Here is a 20,876-nt window from a genome sequence, read left to right as displayed (position 1 = left end):
AAGAATTTTTCAAAAGTGGCTCAATGATCATAAAACCATTCACTGCTTTCAAACATAAAACAGATAAAGAAAACTCACCCTTTGTCCGGCTGTCCATTTCTGGTTTTGACGAGTCTGGAGTTGCTGCAGTTGGAGGTAACTTCTTGCCAACAGTCTGAGGGGGGAAAAGATGATTTTTACTTATCAAGATGATTCTCTGCATTAAACAAAGGAATAAAAACATCAAGATCATGATGACGAAAAGCTCACAACTCATCCCCCAAACCGCACACTTACATTTTGGTACTGTTCTAGGTAATGGCTGCCCGTCTTCAATTAGGTCTGGGCCACAGGGACAAGTAAGTGGGAAAACCAGCTCAAAAGGGCTTATCCTTGTAGGCAAGCCATATCTCTTATTGCCATTCTTCCTTGGCTCTTATTAAAAGGTTGATTACTTTCAGCAGAGAAAACAGGTACATTTCCCCTCATTTTATGAGAAGTTGGCTCGATCTATGGCCCAGAGCAGGTGCTTAAAAGTGTCTGCAGCGTGGAAGAAAAGAAGGAAGAGGGAGAGCACAAAAGGACAGAAAAAAGGGAGGAATGGAGGGATAGAGGGACAGAAGAACAGACTGATGATGGACAGGTGGAAGGACAGGCAGAAGCCATGGTCCAAAGCAAACGTGCCTTTTTGCGTCTCCTTCTAGCCATCTACCAGCCAACCTGCGGTGAGAGGAAGTATGCTTGTGTCCTCCAAGGTAGGTCTGTCTGCCCTGAAGGTGGAACAAGCAGGGCCAACAGCTCCCTTCCTCCTCACCAGCTTTTAAACCCTCCAGGGTTTTGGGTAAGGCCAATGCTGCAGACCCAAGACGTCTACTTAGCAATTTTTTTAAAAACTACATGAGTTTGAGTTCATTTCGTCTCTTCATTCAGAGCTAATTCTATTGTCATTCATTATTTCTGGACCCTCCACAGGGAAGACTGGATATTGTCTCTGACTAAAGGTAGTCCCCTAAACACAGGCAACTCAGCGACTCAAAGCCACAAAGAAGAAAAACAAGAGTTCCAAAGGTGAGGTCTGGCCCTTCTCTGCTCCTCTGCTGTCACATATGTGTGCTGGGGATTAACGCCCAAGGAAAACGGCCCCTGACGCAGGGAAACAGCTGTCAGAGCCAAGTAGCCACATGCGGCAACCTCTCCAGCAACGAGGGCTTTTCCCAGGGAGAAGTCCAGCCACCAGGAAAACCAAGCGTATCTGCCCCTTGAACACACGAAGGGGAGTAAACTGCATGATTCAAACACAGCCCTGGGGCCTGCTTCTTCAGATACAACTGGTTCACCACAGTTTTTCATTCGAAAAAGTTCCTCATGCTTCAAATGCTGAAACTAACATTAAATATGGATATATCACAAAAAGAGGGTAAGATAAATCTAATCCTCAGCCCTTCATGAATTTTTAAAAACATTTGTGACAGCCTTTAAATTTTACACGGTGACATTTTTATTTAGTGCCACAGGGCTTTCTATATCGGATAAAAAATGAAACCCCAAATATTATGCTGCTCCTCAACCACCACTAAGTATTCAAACTAATAACATGGTGTGATTCTGACAAAACGTCAAGGAGGAAAAAAGCTGGTTGTTATTTAGCCATAAGGTCACATTTGATGAAAAACTGTCCTTACAATTATCTTGAAAAGTCAGGAAGTGACAATAAAAACAGAGGCTCTCAGAGTGTTAGCCACATTCCTACTCACACTTCCAACAGAATCTCTCTCCCTTTCTCTGGTTTTCCCTTTTGGGGACCAGAATAAAGCAACACTATTGTCAACAAATTAGGAAGAAGAAAACAAAAACAATGAATCCTTGAGTTACTGCTGACAGTAGAGAGAGAAAATTAGGAAAACAGAGCAGTAAACACAATGCCCAATCCTGACTTGGCTTTCACTCCTGAAAAAATCAGACATCCAATGGTTTGGGCCTTAACCAGATGCCTTCCTTTAGAGAAGCCTTCACAGGTTGTGTATTTTCATGACTCCCCCTTATTTGGTAATGAAAAGAATTGTCGCCCTCCAGCTCTAATGTCTTGATTTACCAGTGATATCCCAGTTTACCAAGCTAAGAGACATCAAGAAAGGCCACCAGTTAAATACACCTACTTCTGAACAGAAAGACATAAGAAAGCAAAGATTACTCTATTTTTTTCTTTGTATTTCAGAAAATACAGCACACTGGCCTCTGCATGGATCCCAGAATTGGGGTGGTGGTGAAGCCGATGTGGCTGTCATCTTCTGGGGGTTGCTAAATCTTAACTTCTTTCTTCTTCCTCATATGGGCCCTGACTAAAGGTCGAGAGGAATGCCAGCTCCTCCCCGATCAGCCTGGTCTTCCAGGAACCTCTCTTTTCTCTAGGACCCAGACTTAGAGAAGTTTGCCTCCCAGACCCGTGGCACCAGCCTCATCTGCGGACTGTGTCAGGAAGGCCAATTCCCAGGCCCCGCCCAGCCTTTCTCAATCATAAAGCTGGGGGATGGTGCCCGGAAGTCTCTGTCTGAACACACCCTCCAGGGCATCATGATGTACATTCAACTGTGACAGCCACCAACCTCGATGTAAAAGGATTCTATTAACACTAACCAATTACCTGTTCCTGGGATTAACAGCTTGGGTGTTTAGTCTCAAACCTAGACAAATTATAAGACATCTTTCTTGCTCTTCTTCTCTACCTCCTTCCACCAAATGCTTTCCTCTTCTTCAGTCTTACTGGCATAAGAACTTGTCATTGCTACTAAATGAGTCACTTCAGAGAAGACATGAAGTTTAACAGAGCAGACAAGGTGACAGTATCACTGAGGGGGATGGTGGGTGGGGGCCAGGGGAGCATAGGTGGCCACGAGACCCTTCACCAAAGGAGGACTGAAAGGCTGAATGAACGGATAGCAGATGAATGAATGGACAGTAAGATGGCTTTGAACCAAAACCGGAAGACTGTATCTAGCCTCCCTGGGCTCAGACTACCTTGAAGGCCAGGTGTGTAGATCCCCACGACTGCACCAACCTTCAGGGAAGGCCAAGCCCTGCTGCTCTTCATTGGCATTTGGGGTGGGAGGTTTCTTCACTGGACGAGACTCTCACAAGACTCTCAAGGGGAGATAGCAATGCTCGCTCCTCCCCAGTAACAGCCTAGAGTACTCCCTCATCACTGTGTCCACCCCAAACACCCTACACCTTTTCCAAATACCCTATCTGACCCTCTGTCCCTTACCCTTCCTCTAAATACAAGAAGAAAGACAAAAGGTAGTGAAATACTTCTTTCTCACCAGACTTCTAGCTTCCTCTACCTCTGAAAACATCTGGGCTAAACATGAATGGAAACCCTAGATTTTAAAGGGCACACATTATGAGAGCAATGCCCAGCTCCAGTGCACACAGGGTCCTATGTAACTGAAGGTCAGCCATCATGCGGGCTTATGTGGATGGAAAAACTGGGGAATCGTATCCATACATCTCTCATCCATTTGGCAGGCGGTAGAGGATGTGGAAGAGCATCTGAGATCTCTTGTTTTGGCTTCCTCAGCCGAGTTCAGAGTTCCTGCCCTCCTGGGTATCGCAAAGAAGACGGTTTATCCTGGGCAAGTACGGGCCCAACACTTTGGGGCTGTGCTGATGCTGCTCAGGACGCAGCTCTTCCATCTTCTAAGAGATCTGCAAATGGGTCCACTTTATCAAGTGCTTTCCAAAGGAGGGGGGCTTCCCTTGTGGTTCAGCTGGTAAAGAATCCGCCTGCAATGCAGGAGACCTGGGTTCGATCCCTGGGTTGGGAAGATCCTCTGGAGAAGGGAAAGGCTACCCACTCCAGTATTCTGGCCTGGAGAATTCCAGGGACTGTACAGTCCATGGGGTTGCAAAGAGTCGGACACGACTGAGCGACTTTCATTTTCACTTTCCAAAGAAGGAACTCCCATGCTCTGCTCCATAGCTCAGCCCACGTGCCCTCCTCTATTCTGTGCTGTGGCTAAAGACTTCCCAGGATCCACATCCACATGACTCTGGTCTGACTGCCCCCAACCCAGAGGCCACTGCTGGTCTGGGAGTGGATGTATGTCTGGAGCTGACGTGTATGGAGGGGGAAGCTCTACAGATGGTGACTATCTTCAACACACAGTCATCACCAAGTTGGTGTCAACTTCTGTCGCTCCTGTCATGCCCTAAACTTCAATTAAAGCCTGATTTTTAAAAATAAGTAATTCAAAAAATTCTGTCCTTTGAATAGTTAATATCAGAGGTCCCTCACCTGTGAGCTCTCTTAACAAAAGTATTAGCCACAGTTTCGGGGGAGTTTTGTAAACAGTAAGAGCATCATATACACTTCCAGCTCAGCAAGATTTTGCTAACAGAGCATCAGGACAGATAACTCACATATGATTTCAGTTAGTGAAGTTCTTTTCTGTGCCAAAATGAAGAAACTAATGCTTGTAGGAAACACCATCACTGGATTGGACTCAAGTGGAATCCGGTTCCCTAATGACTAATAATATCTGTTTCTCTTTGCAACTGCTGGAGCCTGAGACCAGGATCCCACTCAAACCAAGCACAAAAACCACTCCTCTGACTTTATTCTAATTCAGATGCAAGTTCGTTTGAGTGCAAAAAAAGTTTCCAGTTATAGGACAATGCTAAGGAGAAGAAAGTTTCAGTTTCACATCTGGAAGTCTCTTCTCCAGCACGATCACAGAAAACTGAAATCACAAAGGCAACCAGGTTGGCGGGGCAAGGGGAGGAGGGAGAGAGCTCTGTACGTCCTAGCAGTTGGTGAAGACCCACTGTGGGGAGACTAGGCTTTCTGGCGGCTATTCTAGGAAAGGGTGATCTTTTGAGGAGCTAAATGGAGACATCATTCAAGTGTTTACACAAAGCCAAACACAGAGATGACGTTTCAAAAGGCTGGTGAGATACAAGATCAAGGATGGCTCTTTGAAGGCATAAATTTTACTACACTAGTATCTGACAGCACTTTCCCTTTATGTTCAGTACAGATTTATTAAACATCCGAAACACATGAAGCCATGAAGCAGACGAAAAGGCAAGAGGATGCTGAACGTCCCTGCAAGCACTGAATCAGCACTTCCCTGGGTTCTCCAGAGTGGTGTGTTGAGGGGTGCCCACCCATTCAGCATGGTCATCCCAAGTCCTGGTCAAGATACAGGTCATGGGAGATCACGATGAGAAGAGAGACAAAACAGTGTCTGTATATGACCATATCCACAACCTTACAGCTTTCCTTTCCCACCATAACTCAGAGAGATATACAAACTGCTATTTAAACTCACTGTTACCTTTTTTATTTATTCTTACAGGCTCCTTTCACGAACACCTACAACTGATGATATTATGAAGTCTTCTCGGTGCTCAGCAAGGAGAGGCAGGAGCAGGGCAGAAGCTACTGTCTGAGCCAGAAGAGCACTAATACAAAAGAGTGTCCACACAACGGAGCATCTGTGCACTTTTAATAGAAGATTTTTTTTTTAACTCGCTGGGAAATTTACATTAACAATTGTAAATTCACCCACCTTTGACTGGCTCAGCTTAAATGACTTGATCTCAACAGAAGATATGCCAGAATAAAATACATCTCAAAATTCTAAAAATCAAATGCAGAGTGCAGTAGGAAAAAATATATTTGGACCTCCATCCTAGGAACAGAGGTTACTTTGGAAATAGCTCACATACTGCTGTGTTAATTCTAACATCTCCAAAGGGACATGCTTCATGTGAATCTCTTTCAAACTTGGCTATAAGAGAAAAAATGTAAAAAGTAATCTTCTGATTATAATGTTGGGCTTAAGACTTACAATTATTTACATAATGTGTATTTCCCTGGCTGTCTTGAAGAGTTAGTGATTAGTCAAGTTACATGAAACCTCCCAGCCCAACCAGAGTTAAAGACCTTGTCAGATTCACAGCTGCTTTAGAAGTATTTGAAGTTTAACTGCTTTTCTCCTCCTTTCTTTTCAGAAACAGTGCCCTCCTTGAGAGCAAAACCTAGATGTTAATTATTCTCTTATCTTCACAAAGTAAAGGGCCAGGAAGTGTTCACTGAATGGAGCCAGAAATTTGGGGATGACATCTCCTCCCCCTTTGCCCTACCATTAGCATCCTACCACATCACAAGAGCTACATACAAGGAGCTGTCCTCCTTGACAATCCAGACCCCTCTTGGAGTCCTGCTGTTTGTCACTGTCACATATCAGCTCTTCTGGCCTGGTTTCTGATAACAGCAGATTGTATTCTTGGCCCTCTATGGCTCCTGTCTCACTCCCTTGTTCTCATGCACATGACTCCAATCTCCTATTAATTATTGGTTGCCATAAAGAAGAACCCAATCTCAGCCAGGTTTCTGGTGGACCTCTCTCTGCCTGTGACTTCCAAATACTCTTCCTAGCTTGCTCCCTCACATTGTCTCAAGTTCCTATTTATTATGATCAAAGGACTCTCACTTGGAGGGGTCACTATCACTCATGTATGTGTACACACATACACCCCGTTCTCTTGTTCTGAAATAATTTTCCAAAACGTGTTGCCAAGATGTTCCACCAACACACCAACTAAGCACCTCAACACCTAATGTCACAATCTGGTAAATGTGGGAAACACAGAATACTTGGGCTCGCAGAAGTCCTGTAGCTACAGTTTACTTGTATCCTTAACATTATTTCGGAGTTTTCTAAACTTATCTGAACACACCCCACTTCTTTGATACCTGTCGACACATCACAAGAATGAGCAAGCTATGGAAGAGCTGGGTGAGAACATTATCACCTCTGCTTCCCAAATTCTCTTGCCTAATCCCCTCTGTCTCCTAGACTCACAACTTGGAACCCACTCTTGACTCTCTTACTGTACCTTTCTATATCAAACCCACCACCCAGTTCCTGCTTTCAGATTCATCCCTTCCTCTTTGACCCCAGCCTATGGACTTAGCTTCTGTCACAGGGACTATTTTGAAAGTTTTCTAGACAACGGTCCTATTCCCCAATTCAAGTCGCTTCTTTGGATCTCCTGTAGACTCATATTTTAATCACTCTCCACCATCACCCCTTACTATACCTACTTAAAAACACTCAGAATATATACTGTTTCTCAATGGTTATTCATGTAAATTCCCAAAGTCCTGAAGAAATTTGAGGGTTTACTTCTAATCACTGCAATGTGCTAGATCTCTCCATGGCTGGCATCTTTCTCTTGTGCTCTTAGACAAAGAGCAAACTTTCTCTGACTGTAAGACACCTAATCCCATCTTAGATGCTTCCGTTAGATCTTCCAGGGTTTACTGTGTCAACCTGTCCAATAGAAACATTAGTATCTATCCTTTTACTGAATGTGCTTATATGAAGTCTGTTTTATATTTGTATGTTAAATACACACACACACTCTCTCTCTGAGACACATGTGTGTATCAGCAGGAAAGATGTACCTGAGAATATGAGCCAAATTCTAGAATTTATCATGCACTTTAACTTCTGCCAGGATCTGATCATTTGGTTCATTTGTTTGCTTTTTGAATACCTCAGGAGACCATGCACTAAAAAAACTGGAAAGAACCATCCAATACATGCATTAATGGGATGGGATGAATTTTCTCTTTGTCAAAGCAAAATAACTTTCTGAAGGTGTAGTAGAGGCTTCCACTCGTGCTGGGGAAATGCAGTGCTAAAGAACAAATCAAAACCTACTTAAGTACTCAATGAGGTGGAGGATGTACATTCAGACAACATTAAAAGCATAGAAGGCAGCTCTCCAAAAGTCTGACAGTATATGAAAATGCTGTTTCTATTTTACCCCCACTGTTCCCGAGAGAGGAGCCTGCATGCTATTTTGTTGTAGGACATCTTATTCAAAGAGGATAAATAAGCCAAAGTAAATTTCCATTTCACATACTACTTTGGCAAAACAGTTTGCCATTATGCTTTCAAAAGACTCTTTTCTGCTGTTAGGACACATAAAAGGGAATCTCATGCCTTTCTTCTACCAGAGGATTAGTTTTATCTTTTGATTAATAATACCTTCCTTTTAGATGCATTTAGAGAATTTAAGAAGAATGTAGAAAGATGGTAGGGCAGCAGGGAATATCACAGGGCCAGTTTCAGTTATGTTTATCCAGGGCTTTAATAAGAAACTGCCTACACGTACATGGAGCAAGTCCTAATTTTCTAATAAAGCAGCTGTATGAATTCAATGAGCATACAAGATCCTTCCCAGCTCTACAGTATTTTGACTTACTCGGTCCCAACATAGTCTAGGCTATTCCCCTTACTTGAGATAGCATCTTTTCCTCTAGTATATCTGAATTCCCTCTCACCTCTAAGGTGCAACTAAAGTCCAGCTAGCTAAATGTATTCTACTGACATGCAGCTGACATGTGATCATGACATTTTTATGTGTATGAGATACTTGAGGGCAAAGTATTATTCAGTATTCCTTTCTACCTTTAAAGTGTTCCATCACTCTTCCTTCATTCACTCCTCCCTTCCTTCTTCCCTCCCTTCTTTTCTTTCACTCACTCACGTGTTCATTTACTCAGCATTCTTTTCTAGAAATACCATCATGAGTGAACATTTGACTTTGACCACTATTACAGGGACATTAGGGGCTTACCAGGTAGTGAAGTGGTAAAGAACCCGCTTGCCAATGCTGGAGACACAAGACACATGGGTTTGATCTCTGGGTTGGGAAGATCCCATGGAGGAGGAAATGGCAACCCACTCCAGTATTCTCATCTGGAGAATTCCATGGACAGTGGAGCCTGGTGGATTACTGCCCATGGGGCTGCAAATAGTTGGACAGGACTGGGCAACAGAGCACAACAACACAACCATAAGCCACGATCCATGCTGGAACCTGGGTATACAAAAATCAGATGGGCCAAGTCCTGGATCTTTAATGAGTTCAAAGTTTAGCAGCAGAGACATACTAATTAACCAAGAACCACAGTGCAAAGAGATAAAATGACAATAAAAGTATATATGAAAGAGAAAAAAAAGCCATTAACAATTCTACATGGGAAAATAAGTCTCAGAGCAGTGATGCAACTGGAGTTAAATTCTGAAAGATGAGTAGGAATTTGCCCAGTAGAAAATGGTAGAAAAAGCATTAGGGCTAAAGAAAAGAAGGAGCAAAGGCAAGAAGGTAAGCAGGGAATGGGGGCTTCACAGCACAGAATGGGGCTGACAAAGGAGGGATCCTGCAGGTAGGGTGAAGGGAGGGGGAGATGCCTGGACCAGGAGGTCAGCAAGATAAATGGGGCCAATGTTACAGTCTGTGCTTTATCTTAAAGGCAACTGGGAGTAAGCAGACGTATGGTCTGATCACATTTGTGACTTTAAGACCAGTGATCTGGTGGCACTGGGAGGAATAAAGAAGAAAGAGCATGCGAAAGTCAAGGAGATCTTTAGGAGGTTGACACAATGATCCAACTGAGGCAGTGAAACTAAGGATACAAAAGAGAGGTTGGAGACACACACAGACTGACAACATGTTCATACTCCACAGTCATGACGGGGATAAGTCAGCAGCTGAATTGGCGTGTATACAGATGGGAAAACACCCAAACTCTGTTATGTTCTTAAGTCAACATATATGTATTCGACAGAGGTGTTGAGTGCCAATGGTGTACGAAGAACATTAAATTCAGACCCTCACTAGTTAGTTCAGTCGCTCAGTCGTGTCCGACTCTTTGCGACCCCGTGAAATGCAGTGCGCCAGGCCTCCCCGTCCATCACCATCTCCCGGAGTTCACTCAGACTCATGTCCATCAAGTCTGTGATGCCATCCAGCCATCTCATCCTCGATCATCCCCTTCTCCTCCTGCCCCCAATCCCTCCCAGCATCACAGTCTTTTCCAATGAGTCAACTCTTTGAATGAGGTGGCCAAAGTACTGGAGCTTCAGCTTTAGCATCATTCCTTCCAAAGAAATCCCAGGGTTGATCTCCTTCATAATGGACTGGTTGGATCTCCTTGCAGTCCAAGGGACCCTCAAGAGTCTTCTCCAACACCGCAGTTCAAAAGCATCAATTCTTCGGTGCTCAGCCTTCTTCACAGTCCAACTCTCATATCCATACATGACCACAGGAAAAACCATAGCCTTGACCAGACGGACCTTAGTCGGCAAAGTAATGCCTCTGCTTTTGAATATGCTATCTAGGTTGTCATAACTTTCCTTCCAAGGAGTAAGTCTTTTAATTTCATGGCTGCAGTCACCATCTGCAGTGATTTTGGAGCCCGGAAAAATAAAGTCTGACACTGTTTCCCCATCTATTTCCCATGAAGTGATGGGACCGGATGCCACGATCTTCGTTTTCTGAATGTTGAGCTTTAAGCCAACTTTTTCGCTCTCCTCTTTCACTTTCATCAAGAGGCTTTTTAGCTCCTCTTCACTTTCTGCCATAAGGGTGGTGTCATCTGCAGACCCTCACTAGAGAGGCAAAAAAGCTGGAAGCAGAGGCTCAGAGAAGCATGGTGGAAAATCTATCCCAATGAGAAGAACCACAGTGAATGTGTTTCTCAAGTCTCTGATGCTGGTGTGGTGACATCAGTAAAAAAAAAATAGTAGGCCTGTGATAGTTTTGAACAGTTAGCTTACTGTTAAAACATCAATCCATTTACCATTTGAAAAGATTTAAAAAAACATAAAAATACATAAGCTCTTGACACATATGAAAAAGCATCTTTCTAATCTAACAAATTTCAAGTAAACAGTTTAGTCAAGTATGTCTCCAAAAATGCCTTAAGATAGAGACAAAAATGGGAAATTTCTTTCCCCCAAAAGAAATTTCCAGACAAGCTTTTCTGTCCTTCAGAGGAAGGAAAGGAAATGAAACAGTTTCAGTCAGAATAAGTTAATAAGCTACGCTAAGCTTGTTAATAAGCTATGAAGTCCATAATAAATGAAAAAGCAGGCTGAGCTGGTTTAGAAAGCTGACCTATATTTTGGGGCATCATCATGAAAACTGTGACTGGCTGATACCTGATTTTCAGTGTCACCAATAAGGTCTCACTATGTTACTTCAGGACATGCTTTTAATTTCTCAGACAGTTCCTTAACAACATTTGGAAGCTTCTGCAATGTATTTATATTGCTGGCATAAAGATCTAATAACCAATCAGTATGAGCATTGCTGGTTTCCTTATAACTCTGACACACTAGAAGCAGCTTGCTTTTGTTCTAAAAGTGATATTAGTCATATTTTGTACATGTAAAATTTTTTAATTGTGTATTTTTCAAATGAAAATGTAATGTCCTCTATTCTAATTATTCTGGGTCTTAGAATCATGGCAAGAATATTCATGCAAATGTGAATCTATAAACATGTAGCTTCTTGTTTCTTCTCTGCAAGCTGTTGGAGTACTCATTTTAGTTTTACGTATTTCTAAAATAAACATTTCAAAATCCCCCCTCCCACCCCATCAAAGAAAAGAAAGAAAAGAGGTAATACTTGGAGCAATGTTTTGTTGCTTGGTTTTCAAGTAAAATTGCTATTTACAAGGCTAGGACATACACTGAAAGATTATCCAGTCTTAAAAAAAAAAAAAGGAAATTCTGACATATGGTACAGCATGGATGAACTATGAAGACATTACATTAAGTTAAAGAAGCCAATCACAAAAGGATACATACTAGACGATTCCTCTCATATGAGACACCTAAAATAGTAGAAATCACAGAGACACAAAAGTAGCATGGTGACCACCAGGGGCTGGGGCAGGAAGAATGGAGACTTGTTGGGTACAGAGTTTTGGTTTTGCAAGGTGAAAGGAGGTCTGGAGACAGACAGATGATGGTGATAGTTGTGTAAAAATGTGAATGTACTTAATGTCACCAAACTGTACGCTTAACAATGGTTAAAATGGTAAGTTTTATGTTATGTATATTTTATCACAATTTTTAAAAAGGCTTAAGGTATACTGCTCTTTCCCTACCAGCCTCTCTCTATGTAGGAATACTGACTAGAATGGCAAAAAAAAATTGCTTATGAGGCTCTGATATCCTGCTATTTAATATTCAACCACAAAATCATTAGGGGTGCAGACAGCATGTAGTGAGGTGAGTTACAGAACAAACCCATCTTTATCCAGAAACTCACCTCAGTCTTCCAGTAAAGACTCTTTCCACTTCTCTGAAAGATAACCGACTGTCTCCATAAAGACAATCTCTAAATCTGGCTAATGTAAATATTACTAGCTCTGGCTTGAATCCTGTAGGACTCATTCTTTATGTTCATCAGCTGCTCCACAGATTCCCAGAGAATAACATTGACTCCTTTTTGGAATCAACTAGGCTCCCCAATTTTACAGAAGAACAGAAGAGAAAACTGCATCAAAGCTTAAAGACTCAATGACACTACCTTTATATTTTATTAGAAGGAATGAGTTCACATCACATACTTATGCAAAACAGGGACTTTTAAGCACATCCAGAGGCCAGGTCCACATTGTTTATATCTTCTAGATGTAGAGCTGAATTCTTAGAAAGGTGACCCCAAGGTGCTCCAAGAATGGAGGTCCTCAAAAAGATCCAATTAAACTCAGAGCAGTTTAATGACTCAGAGCAGTTATTAAGACATTTAACAATGAGGGGTGAGCCCAAATTCTGTGCCTTCCATAAAAATATCCTAGATGCCAACTGTTGGAATTCTCTCTCACTTCTTCCTGTTCCTACTGAACTTGCTTTGAATCTCTAGAACAGCATTCACTACTCTCTGCCTTGTAATTATGGCCACTGATGTATGTATCTGTTTAACAGACTGAGACTATAAGCAAGACAGGAAGGCAAGGGCTGTATTGTGGTAATCTTTGTATTCTGTGATGTGTCTTGCACACTGTAGGTATGAAATATTCATAATTTACTTCAGTCAACAATAAATTCAACATCCATCTAAAACATTTAGATTTTGGGGCTTCTCTGGCAATCCAGTGGTTAAGACTCCATGCTTCCAATTCAGGGAGTGTACATTCAATCCATGGTCAGGGAACTAAGATTCCACATGCTGGGCAGCATGGCCAAAAATTTTTTTTAAATATTAACAATAAAAAAATTTAGATTTATGGGGAAGTCCTGTGTAAGATGCACTTTCTAGGTGCAAGGGATGTAAGAATGGAACAAATCAACCTGTTTTCCCTTTCATGACAGCATCTGGTGGTTAAGAGTGAATCAGTATTAATAGGAATCCCCTCTAAGATCAGACTTAACAACTATGTGATCCTGGGCAACTTACTTAGCCTCAGTTGCTTTGTCTGAAATGGAGATAATAGGTATCTCATAGATTTTCTAGGAAGATTAAATGGAAAAATGTATGTAAAGTATATAACCATTATTACTGTTATTGAATTTTACCAAATAAAAAAATCAATCATCATAATGCCTCTTCATGTATCTAGTTACAAAGGAAGACTGTTTCAATTACAACAGCTTTGAAAAACAGCAGGTTAACTGTCCCACTCCTCTGCTTGGGGACTGGACAGCATGAACAACTTCTAGAAGATAGTCACACAGCAGAGACAGGTTCAGAGGAAAGCGATCATTCTGAAAAACGATCAAGGAAGAAAGGCAACAGCCATCACCATATAGTCACTGCCTATAAGGAAAGGCAGACAGAGCAAACAGGAGAAGCCACAAGGACCAGAGCCGACAAACCACAGAGCATTCAGGTCAGTAAGGCTTCGGTAAGGTGGTGCCCAACAGTGAGTGGCCAGAAGCCCCTCAAGTTCGAGCCCAGGCCAACTGATTCTGGCTGCTCCCAAACTGTTATCTACTGTTAACGATGGAAAAACAACAAGGCATGTGTCTGGGGAAAACGGCCTGTTGTCAGAGAACAGAAAGCCTTTTATTGAGCATTTTGATACTCAGGAGTAAACACACCACCACTGAAAATCACCCCAAGCCATCTTTCACAAAGCTTGGCAACCATTCAATAATGGATGAAGAAATCTGAAATTGCCAGGCCAAACTGATACTCCTCCCAAGGCAGTGAAGAAACAGTGGCTGAATGAGACCATAAACTCATGTGGTAGAGATTTCCAAATATGCTAGTGGATACTGCTGACAAATACTTTGACATGAAAAGATGGATTCACAGGCCTCTTCCTGGAAGGGGCCAGGCTTTACTGCCAAATGCTGCTCTTAAAGGCTTCTTTCAATACCAGGAAGGAAGGGACAAATGGTATTCATTTTGGATCCTATAGGTAGTACATTAAATTCAGCAAACCTCTGTGGAATGCCTACTGCTACACAGCCCATCCCACAAGGCAAAATGGCTTTCCTGTTATTTTTATCTCTGTTTTCAACACAGTGTTGTGTTTTTAGCTATAATATGGGAGATTTAAACACAATATTGACAGGGATCAATGCAACCATCCAATTCCAGATCTCCCAGATCTTCTAGGTAACTAGAGCCTCAAAGCTGAACATTCCACGGCCTTCTAGAGAGATGTCTACTGAAAGTTTGCAATGACATGGGAAATCATATATAATACTAAGTGGAAAAGATACACAATTATGTGTGTGAAAAAAAATTATGCATGTGGTATGATCTCAACCAGTTAAAAATGCATGGCAAAAGGAATGAAAGCAAATACAAAATAATGTCAACAGTGTGGACCCCAGGGTGATTAAATTATAATGCCTTTTACTTTTATATTTTTTAAATTATTTTTTCAATTGAAGGATAATTGCTTTATAGAATTGTGTTGGTTTCTGACACATATCAACATGAACCAGTATACATGTCTCCTCTCCCTCTAGAACCTCCCTCCCACCTTCCTCCTCATCCCACTCCTCTAGGTTGTTACAGAACCCTGGTTTGAGATCCCTGAATCATATGGGAAATTCCCATTGGCTATATATTTTTCTACTATCCAGTGTTTCTACAAACTAGTGATTACTTTTAGAGTGAAAGTTTTCAGAAAATAGCACACACTAACATAGGTAGAAAGAATGGCCTACCTTTCACATTACTGATGCCTTTCTTAAGGTCTGACTTGATTTGCAAACACATCCTAACTAGAAATCACATGTAGCTTCCATTAGTGTGTCATTATATTTCCTTTTCCAAGTCATTAGTAAGGATGCTAAGAACAGATGTAAAATGAGTCATGATGGTAACTCACAAGATACCACCCATACAGAACATCCCCGGCCATTTATCATCACACTTCACTTATAGTTATCCATCAGTTCACATCCTCAGTGACTAAGTGGATGATATAAAGTCATTTTCAATTAATGTTGTTTCACTAAAAGCATCAAGTCATTTTATCAAATGTTTTCAAAGTAAAAAATATATTTCTTGCTCCTCTAATTAAACCCACGAATTCCTATTTATACACGGGAAAGGGACCGAAAAGAGTTGAATTAACTGGGTAACTGTTTTTAACGTATGATTCCTTATCAAGTTCTCACTTCCCAGTATTTGAAGAAGCACTGGTTTAAGGGGTGTGACCTATTTGCACAGGGTCCACAGCTTAATTGTTCTCAGTTTTCTATTAGTTCTTCATAAGCAAAAACTCATTTTAAACACAAACCAAAGTAATTATTACAAATAGTTTCTCAAATGGTAGAAAAACAAAATGTGATGGAACTCTGGTTCCCCAGATTTTGAGGTTTGGTTGTTTTCCCCCTGATCTTAGAAGTACAGACTTAAGTATATCAAACCCTTAAAATCACACAGATTTCACAGCTATCTTCTTTTCTCAACTATTTGCCAACTGTCTCCACTTAATGTGAACATACTTTGATTTTGCTACCTTTCAAAAACCAAGCCTGACTTTTTGAAAAATGAGATTCATGTTTGGGGTGTGGAAAGACGGAATAAATACACTTTTAAGAGAAACCGTTTTGTAGAAAAATTTCTGGTCTGTTAGAGCAAAAGTTCAATTCACTCTGCGCTTGGCTGCCATTTTTATTCATTCATTCATTCAAACTGTTGTGTCACAGAACGTGTAAGGAGGAAAAATAGTTCTCTTAAGTCTATGAACAAAGCTAGCAGAGGTGACGGAATTCCAGTTGAGCTATTTCAAACCCTAAAAGATGATGCTGTGAAAGTGCTGCACTCAATATACCAGCAAGTTTGGAAAACTCAGCAGTGGCCACAGGACTGGAAGAGGTCAGTTTTCATTCCAGTCCCAAAGAAAGGTAATGCCAAAGGATGTTCAAACTACTGCACATTTGCACTCATCTCACACACTAGTAAAGTAATGCTCAAAATCCTCCAAGCCAGGCTTCAACAGTACATGAACAGTGAACTTCCAGATGTTCCAGCTGGATTTAAAAAAGGCAGAGGAACCAGAGATCAAATTGTCAGCATTCGTTGGATCGTTGAAAAAGCAAGAGTTCCAGAAAAACATCTACTTCTGCTTTACTGACTACGTCAAAGCCTCTGACTGCGTGGATCACAGCAAACTGCAGGAAATTCTTCAACAGATGGGAATACCAGTCCACCTGACCTGCCTCCTGAGAAATCTGTATGCAGGTCAAGAAGCAACAGTTAGAAGTGGACACGGAAAAAGAGACTGGTTCCAAATTTGGAAAGGAGTACGTCAAGGTTGTATATTGTCACCCTGCTTATTTAACTTATATGCAGAGTACATGATGTGACATGCCAGGCTGAATGAAGCACAGCTGGAATCAAGATTGCTGGTAGAAATATCAATAACTTCAGATATGCAGATGACACCACCCTTATGGCAGAAAGCAAACTAAAGAGCCTCTTGATGAAAGTGAAAGAGGAGAGTGACAAAGTTGGTTTAAAGCTCAACATTCAGAAAACGAAGATCACAGCATCTGGTCCCATCACTTCATGGCAAATAGATGGGGAAACAGTGGAAACAGTGTCAGACTTTATTTTTCTGGGCTCCAAAATCACTGCAGATGGTGACTGCAGCCATGAAATTAAAAGACGCTTACTTCTTGGAAGAAAAGTTATGACCGACCTAGATAGCATATTCAAAAGCAGAGACATTACTTTGCCAACAAAGGTCCGTCTAGTCAAAGCTGTGGTTTTTCCTGTAGTCATGTATGGATGTGAGAGTTGGACTATAAAGAAAGCTGAGCACCGAAGAATTGATGCTTTTGAATTTGAATTGATGCTGCGGTGTTGGAGAAGACTCTTGAGAGTCCCTTGGACTGCAAGGAGATCCAACCAGTCCATTCTTAAAGGAGATCAGTCCTGGGTATTCATTGGAAGGACTGATGCTGAAGCTGAAATTCCTGTACTTTGGCCACCTCATCCGAAGAACTGACTCCTTAGAAAAGACCCTGAGGCTGGGAAAGAGTGAAGGCGGGAGGAGAAGGGATGACAGAGGATGAGGTGGTTGGATGGCATCACCGACTCAATGGACATGAGTTTGAGCAAGCTCCAGGAGCTGGTGATGAACAGAGAAGCCTGGTGTGCTGCGGTTCATGGGATCACAGAGTCAGACACAACTGAGTCACTGAACTGACTGACTGCTGCAAGCAACAGAAAAGGAACAGCCAGGCAGGGAGGCCTTTGGAAGGCCAGCTGCCAGAAGCTAGATAACGACTCTAATAGTGCCAGAACTCCTGTACCTGAAGCCACTGGCATCCCTGCACACTTGGCGCTGCCAGGGTCCCTGCCATCCAAGCAGCCATGCTACCTCCATGCTTGATCCTCATTAGGACAGAGCTGCCAGAGGGTAGAAAAAACTTTAACAGTGCCATATCTCCTATGCCCATGGTCACCAGCTCCACTGAGTACCTGGTGCTGCCAGGGCCCCTGTGATCCAAGCAGCTGCAATACCTCCACACCTGGTCCTCACTAGGGCAGACCCAAGTCCTCGAGGGCAGCCTCAGGAGCAAACTCCTGTGGATGACCCATGTGCAGAAGTGGAGATAAAAACACAACTGAACTCCAGGGGCAGTGTGGCAAAGGAAGAGGATCAAAACCTTTTCCACCAGCTGGACAAGATGCAGATTAAATCCACATGATCAACTAGGCAGACTCTGTGTCCATGGAATATACAAAAGGACAATGAAAGTTTCCACAAAAGAAAATGCCTTCTCGCTCTGGCAGCTGTGGACACTGGAGGCAAGATCATGCAGAGAATAGGGCCAGATTAGAGTCTGAGTTGTCCTGACAGCAGGTCCAGAGACCAGCCTTCTAGGGAGGCAGAGGCGGACTGTGACTCACAGAGAGGGAAAGGAGGCTGGCAGCCGAGATCCAAGAAAGACATTTATTATTCTTCTGATATTTTGACATGTTCTGTTTTTCTTTTTTCTCTGTCACTGTTGATTTTATTACTATTATTAACTCTATCTAACCTTTTGAGAACTTTTTAAAAACTCACACTTTTTATTTCCTTTATATACGTCTCATCTACTTCTACAATGGCTTTCTGTAGTTCTATGGGGTTTTCTCTTTAAAAAATTTTTTTTCTTACTGTCCTTTCCCTGCAGTAGTTACTCTTTAATATATACAAACCTTTTTAATATATTCCTACTTAACTTTGTTTTCCTATTTTTTCCTTTTCTTTCTTTATTTAACCATGTTTGTTACTTTGTTTTGTTTTGTTTCCTTTATTCCCCAGTTGGCACTCTGCTTTGGTATTGTATTCCAGTTTGAGTTTTAGTTAGTTTTGTTTATAATTGGTCAACATCATTTTTGGTTTCCTTCACTCACCATGTCACTCTTGTACTCTCTTTTTCCTTTGTACTGTTGGTTTTTCTTGTGTGTGTGTATGTTCCTTTGATTTTGGTATTACTTGTCTGATTTTGTATTTACCATTTGTCTGGAGTTTGTTTTTTGATTATAGTTTCTTTTTCTATTTTTGTGTGTTTGCTTTAATCCCTTTAATGCCATAACAAACAGGTTGTGGAATCTCGGTTCCCTGGTCAGAGATCAGGCCTGAGCCACTGGAATGGGAGTACTGAGTCCAGGACACTAGACTTTCAGAGAACTTCTGATCCTCAGTCAGTTCAGTTCAGTTCAGTCGCTCAGTCGTGTCCAACTCTGCGACCCCATGAACTGCAGCACGCCAGGCCTCCCTGTCTATCATCAACTCCTGGAGTTCACCCAAACTCATGTCCATCAAGTCGGTGATGCCATCCAGCCATCTCATCCTCTGTCATCCCCTTCTCCTCCTGCCCTCAATCCCTCCCAGCATCAGAGTCTTTTCCAATGAGTCAACTCTTCACATGAGGTGGCCAAAGTACTGGAGCTTCAGCTTCAGCATCATTCCTTCCAAAGAACACCCAGGACTGATCTCCTTCAGAATGGACTGGTTGGATCTCCTTGCAGTCCAAGGGACTCTCAAGAGTCTTCTCCAACACCACAGTTCAAAAGCATCAATTCTTTGGCGCTCAGCCTTCTTCACAGTCCAACTCTCACATCCATACATGACCACTGAAAAAACCATAGCCTTGACTAGATGGACCTTTGTTGACAAAGTAATGCCTCTGCTTTTGAATATGCTATCTAGGTTGGTCATAACTTTTCTTCCAAGGAGTAAGCATCTTTTAATTTCATGGCTGCAGTCACCATCTGCAGTGATTTTGGAGCCCCAGAAAATAAAGTCTGACACTGTTTCCACTGTTTCCCCATCTATTTGCCATGAAGTGATGGGACCAGATGCTGTGATCTTCGTTTTCTGAATGTTGAGCTTTAAGCCAACTTTGTCACTCTCCTCTTTCACTTTCATCAAGAGGCTTTTTAGTTCCTCTTCACTTTCTGCCGTAAGGGTGGTGTCATCTGCATATCTGAGGTTATTGATATTTCTCCCAGCAATCTTGATTCCAGCTTGTGCTTCTTCCAGCCCAGCATTTCTCATGATGTACTCTGCATACAAGTTAAATAAGAAGGGTGACAATATACAGCCTTGACGTACTCCTTTTCCTATTTGGAACCAGTCTGTTGTTCCATGTCTAGTTCTAACAGTTGCTTCCTGACCTGCATACAGGTTTCTCAAGAGGCAGGTCAGGTGGTCTGGTATTCCCATCTCTTTCAGAATTTTCCACAGTTTATTGTGATCTACACAGTCAAAGGCTTTGGCATAGTCAATAAAGCAGAAATAGATGTTTTTCTAGGTTGTATTAATTAGTGAGAACTCCCACTAAGACCTCCACCTGTATCCAAGACCAGGCATCACCCAACTGCTGGCAGTACCCAGTGCAGGATGCCTCAACCAAACAACAAGCAAGATAAAAACACAAACCCAATCATCAGCAGACAGGCTTCCCACAGACACCTCAAAACATAGTGCCTCATACAGTACTGCCCACTAGAGAGGGGAAAAAAACTTGCCTCCTCCTACGAGAATGCAGGTACAAGTCCCTCCCAGCATGAAACCGACACAAATCATTGGATCAACCTCACCCACCAAGGGCAAAAATCAAAAGGAAGACGTAATATGACCCTAAAGCCTGGGAAAAGGAGACCTCAAACACAGTAAGTTAGAAAAAAATGAAAAGACAGAGAAATTTTGTGCAAATGAAGGAACAAGGTAAAAACTCACAAAACCCAATAAATGAAGAGAAAACAGGCAAATTACCTGAAAAACAATTCAGAGTAATGATAGTAAAGATGATTCAAAACCTCAAAAATATAATGGAGAAAATGCAAGAATCAATTAACACCTTTAACAAGACCTAGGAGAAATAAAGAATAAACAAACAGAGACAAACAACACGATTACTGATACTAAAAACACTCAGGAAGGAATCAATAGCAAAGTAACTGAGACAGAAGAATGGATACATGATCTGGAAAATAAGATTGGTGAAAATAACTGCTGAAGAGAAGAATAAAGGAAAAAGAATGAAAAGAAATCAGGATAGTCTCAGAGAACTCTTGGAAATTAAACACACCAACATTCAAATTATACGGGTCCCAGA

General features: G+C 41.9%; 1 protein-coding gene across 4 annotated transcripts in view; it reads right to left on the bottom strand.

Moving 5' to 3' along the window:
• The window catches only part of SH3KBP1 (SH3 domain containing kinase binding protein 1), a 331,078-nt gene that overhangs the window by 98,453 nt on the left and 211,749 nt on the right, over nt 1-20,876 (bottom strand). For all 4 annotated transcript variants that reach the window (XM_040266529.1, XM_040266527.1, XM_040266528.1 and 1 more), the window contains one exon: nt 79-154. In XM_040266529.1, the coding sequence (XP_040122463.1) occupies nt 79-154 (76 nt within the window). The remainder of the gene's footprint in view (nt 1-78; nt 155-20,876) is intronic.

Source organism: Oryx dammah, unplaced genomic scaffold (genome assembly GCF_014754425.2).
Source record: "Oryx dammah isolate SB20612 unplaced genomic scaffold, SCBI_Odam_1.1 HiC_scaffold_23, whole genome shotgun sequence".
NCBI classification, from domain to species: Eukaryota; Metazoa; Chordata; class Mammalia; order Artiodactyla; family Bovidae; genus Oryx; species Oryx dammah.
The sequence above is the reverse complement of the archived record's forward strand: the minus strand, read 5'-3'. Positions and strand labels throughout refer to the sequence as shown.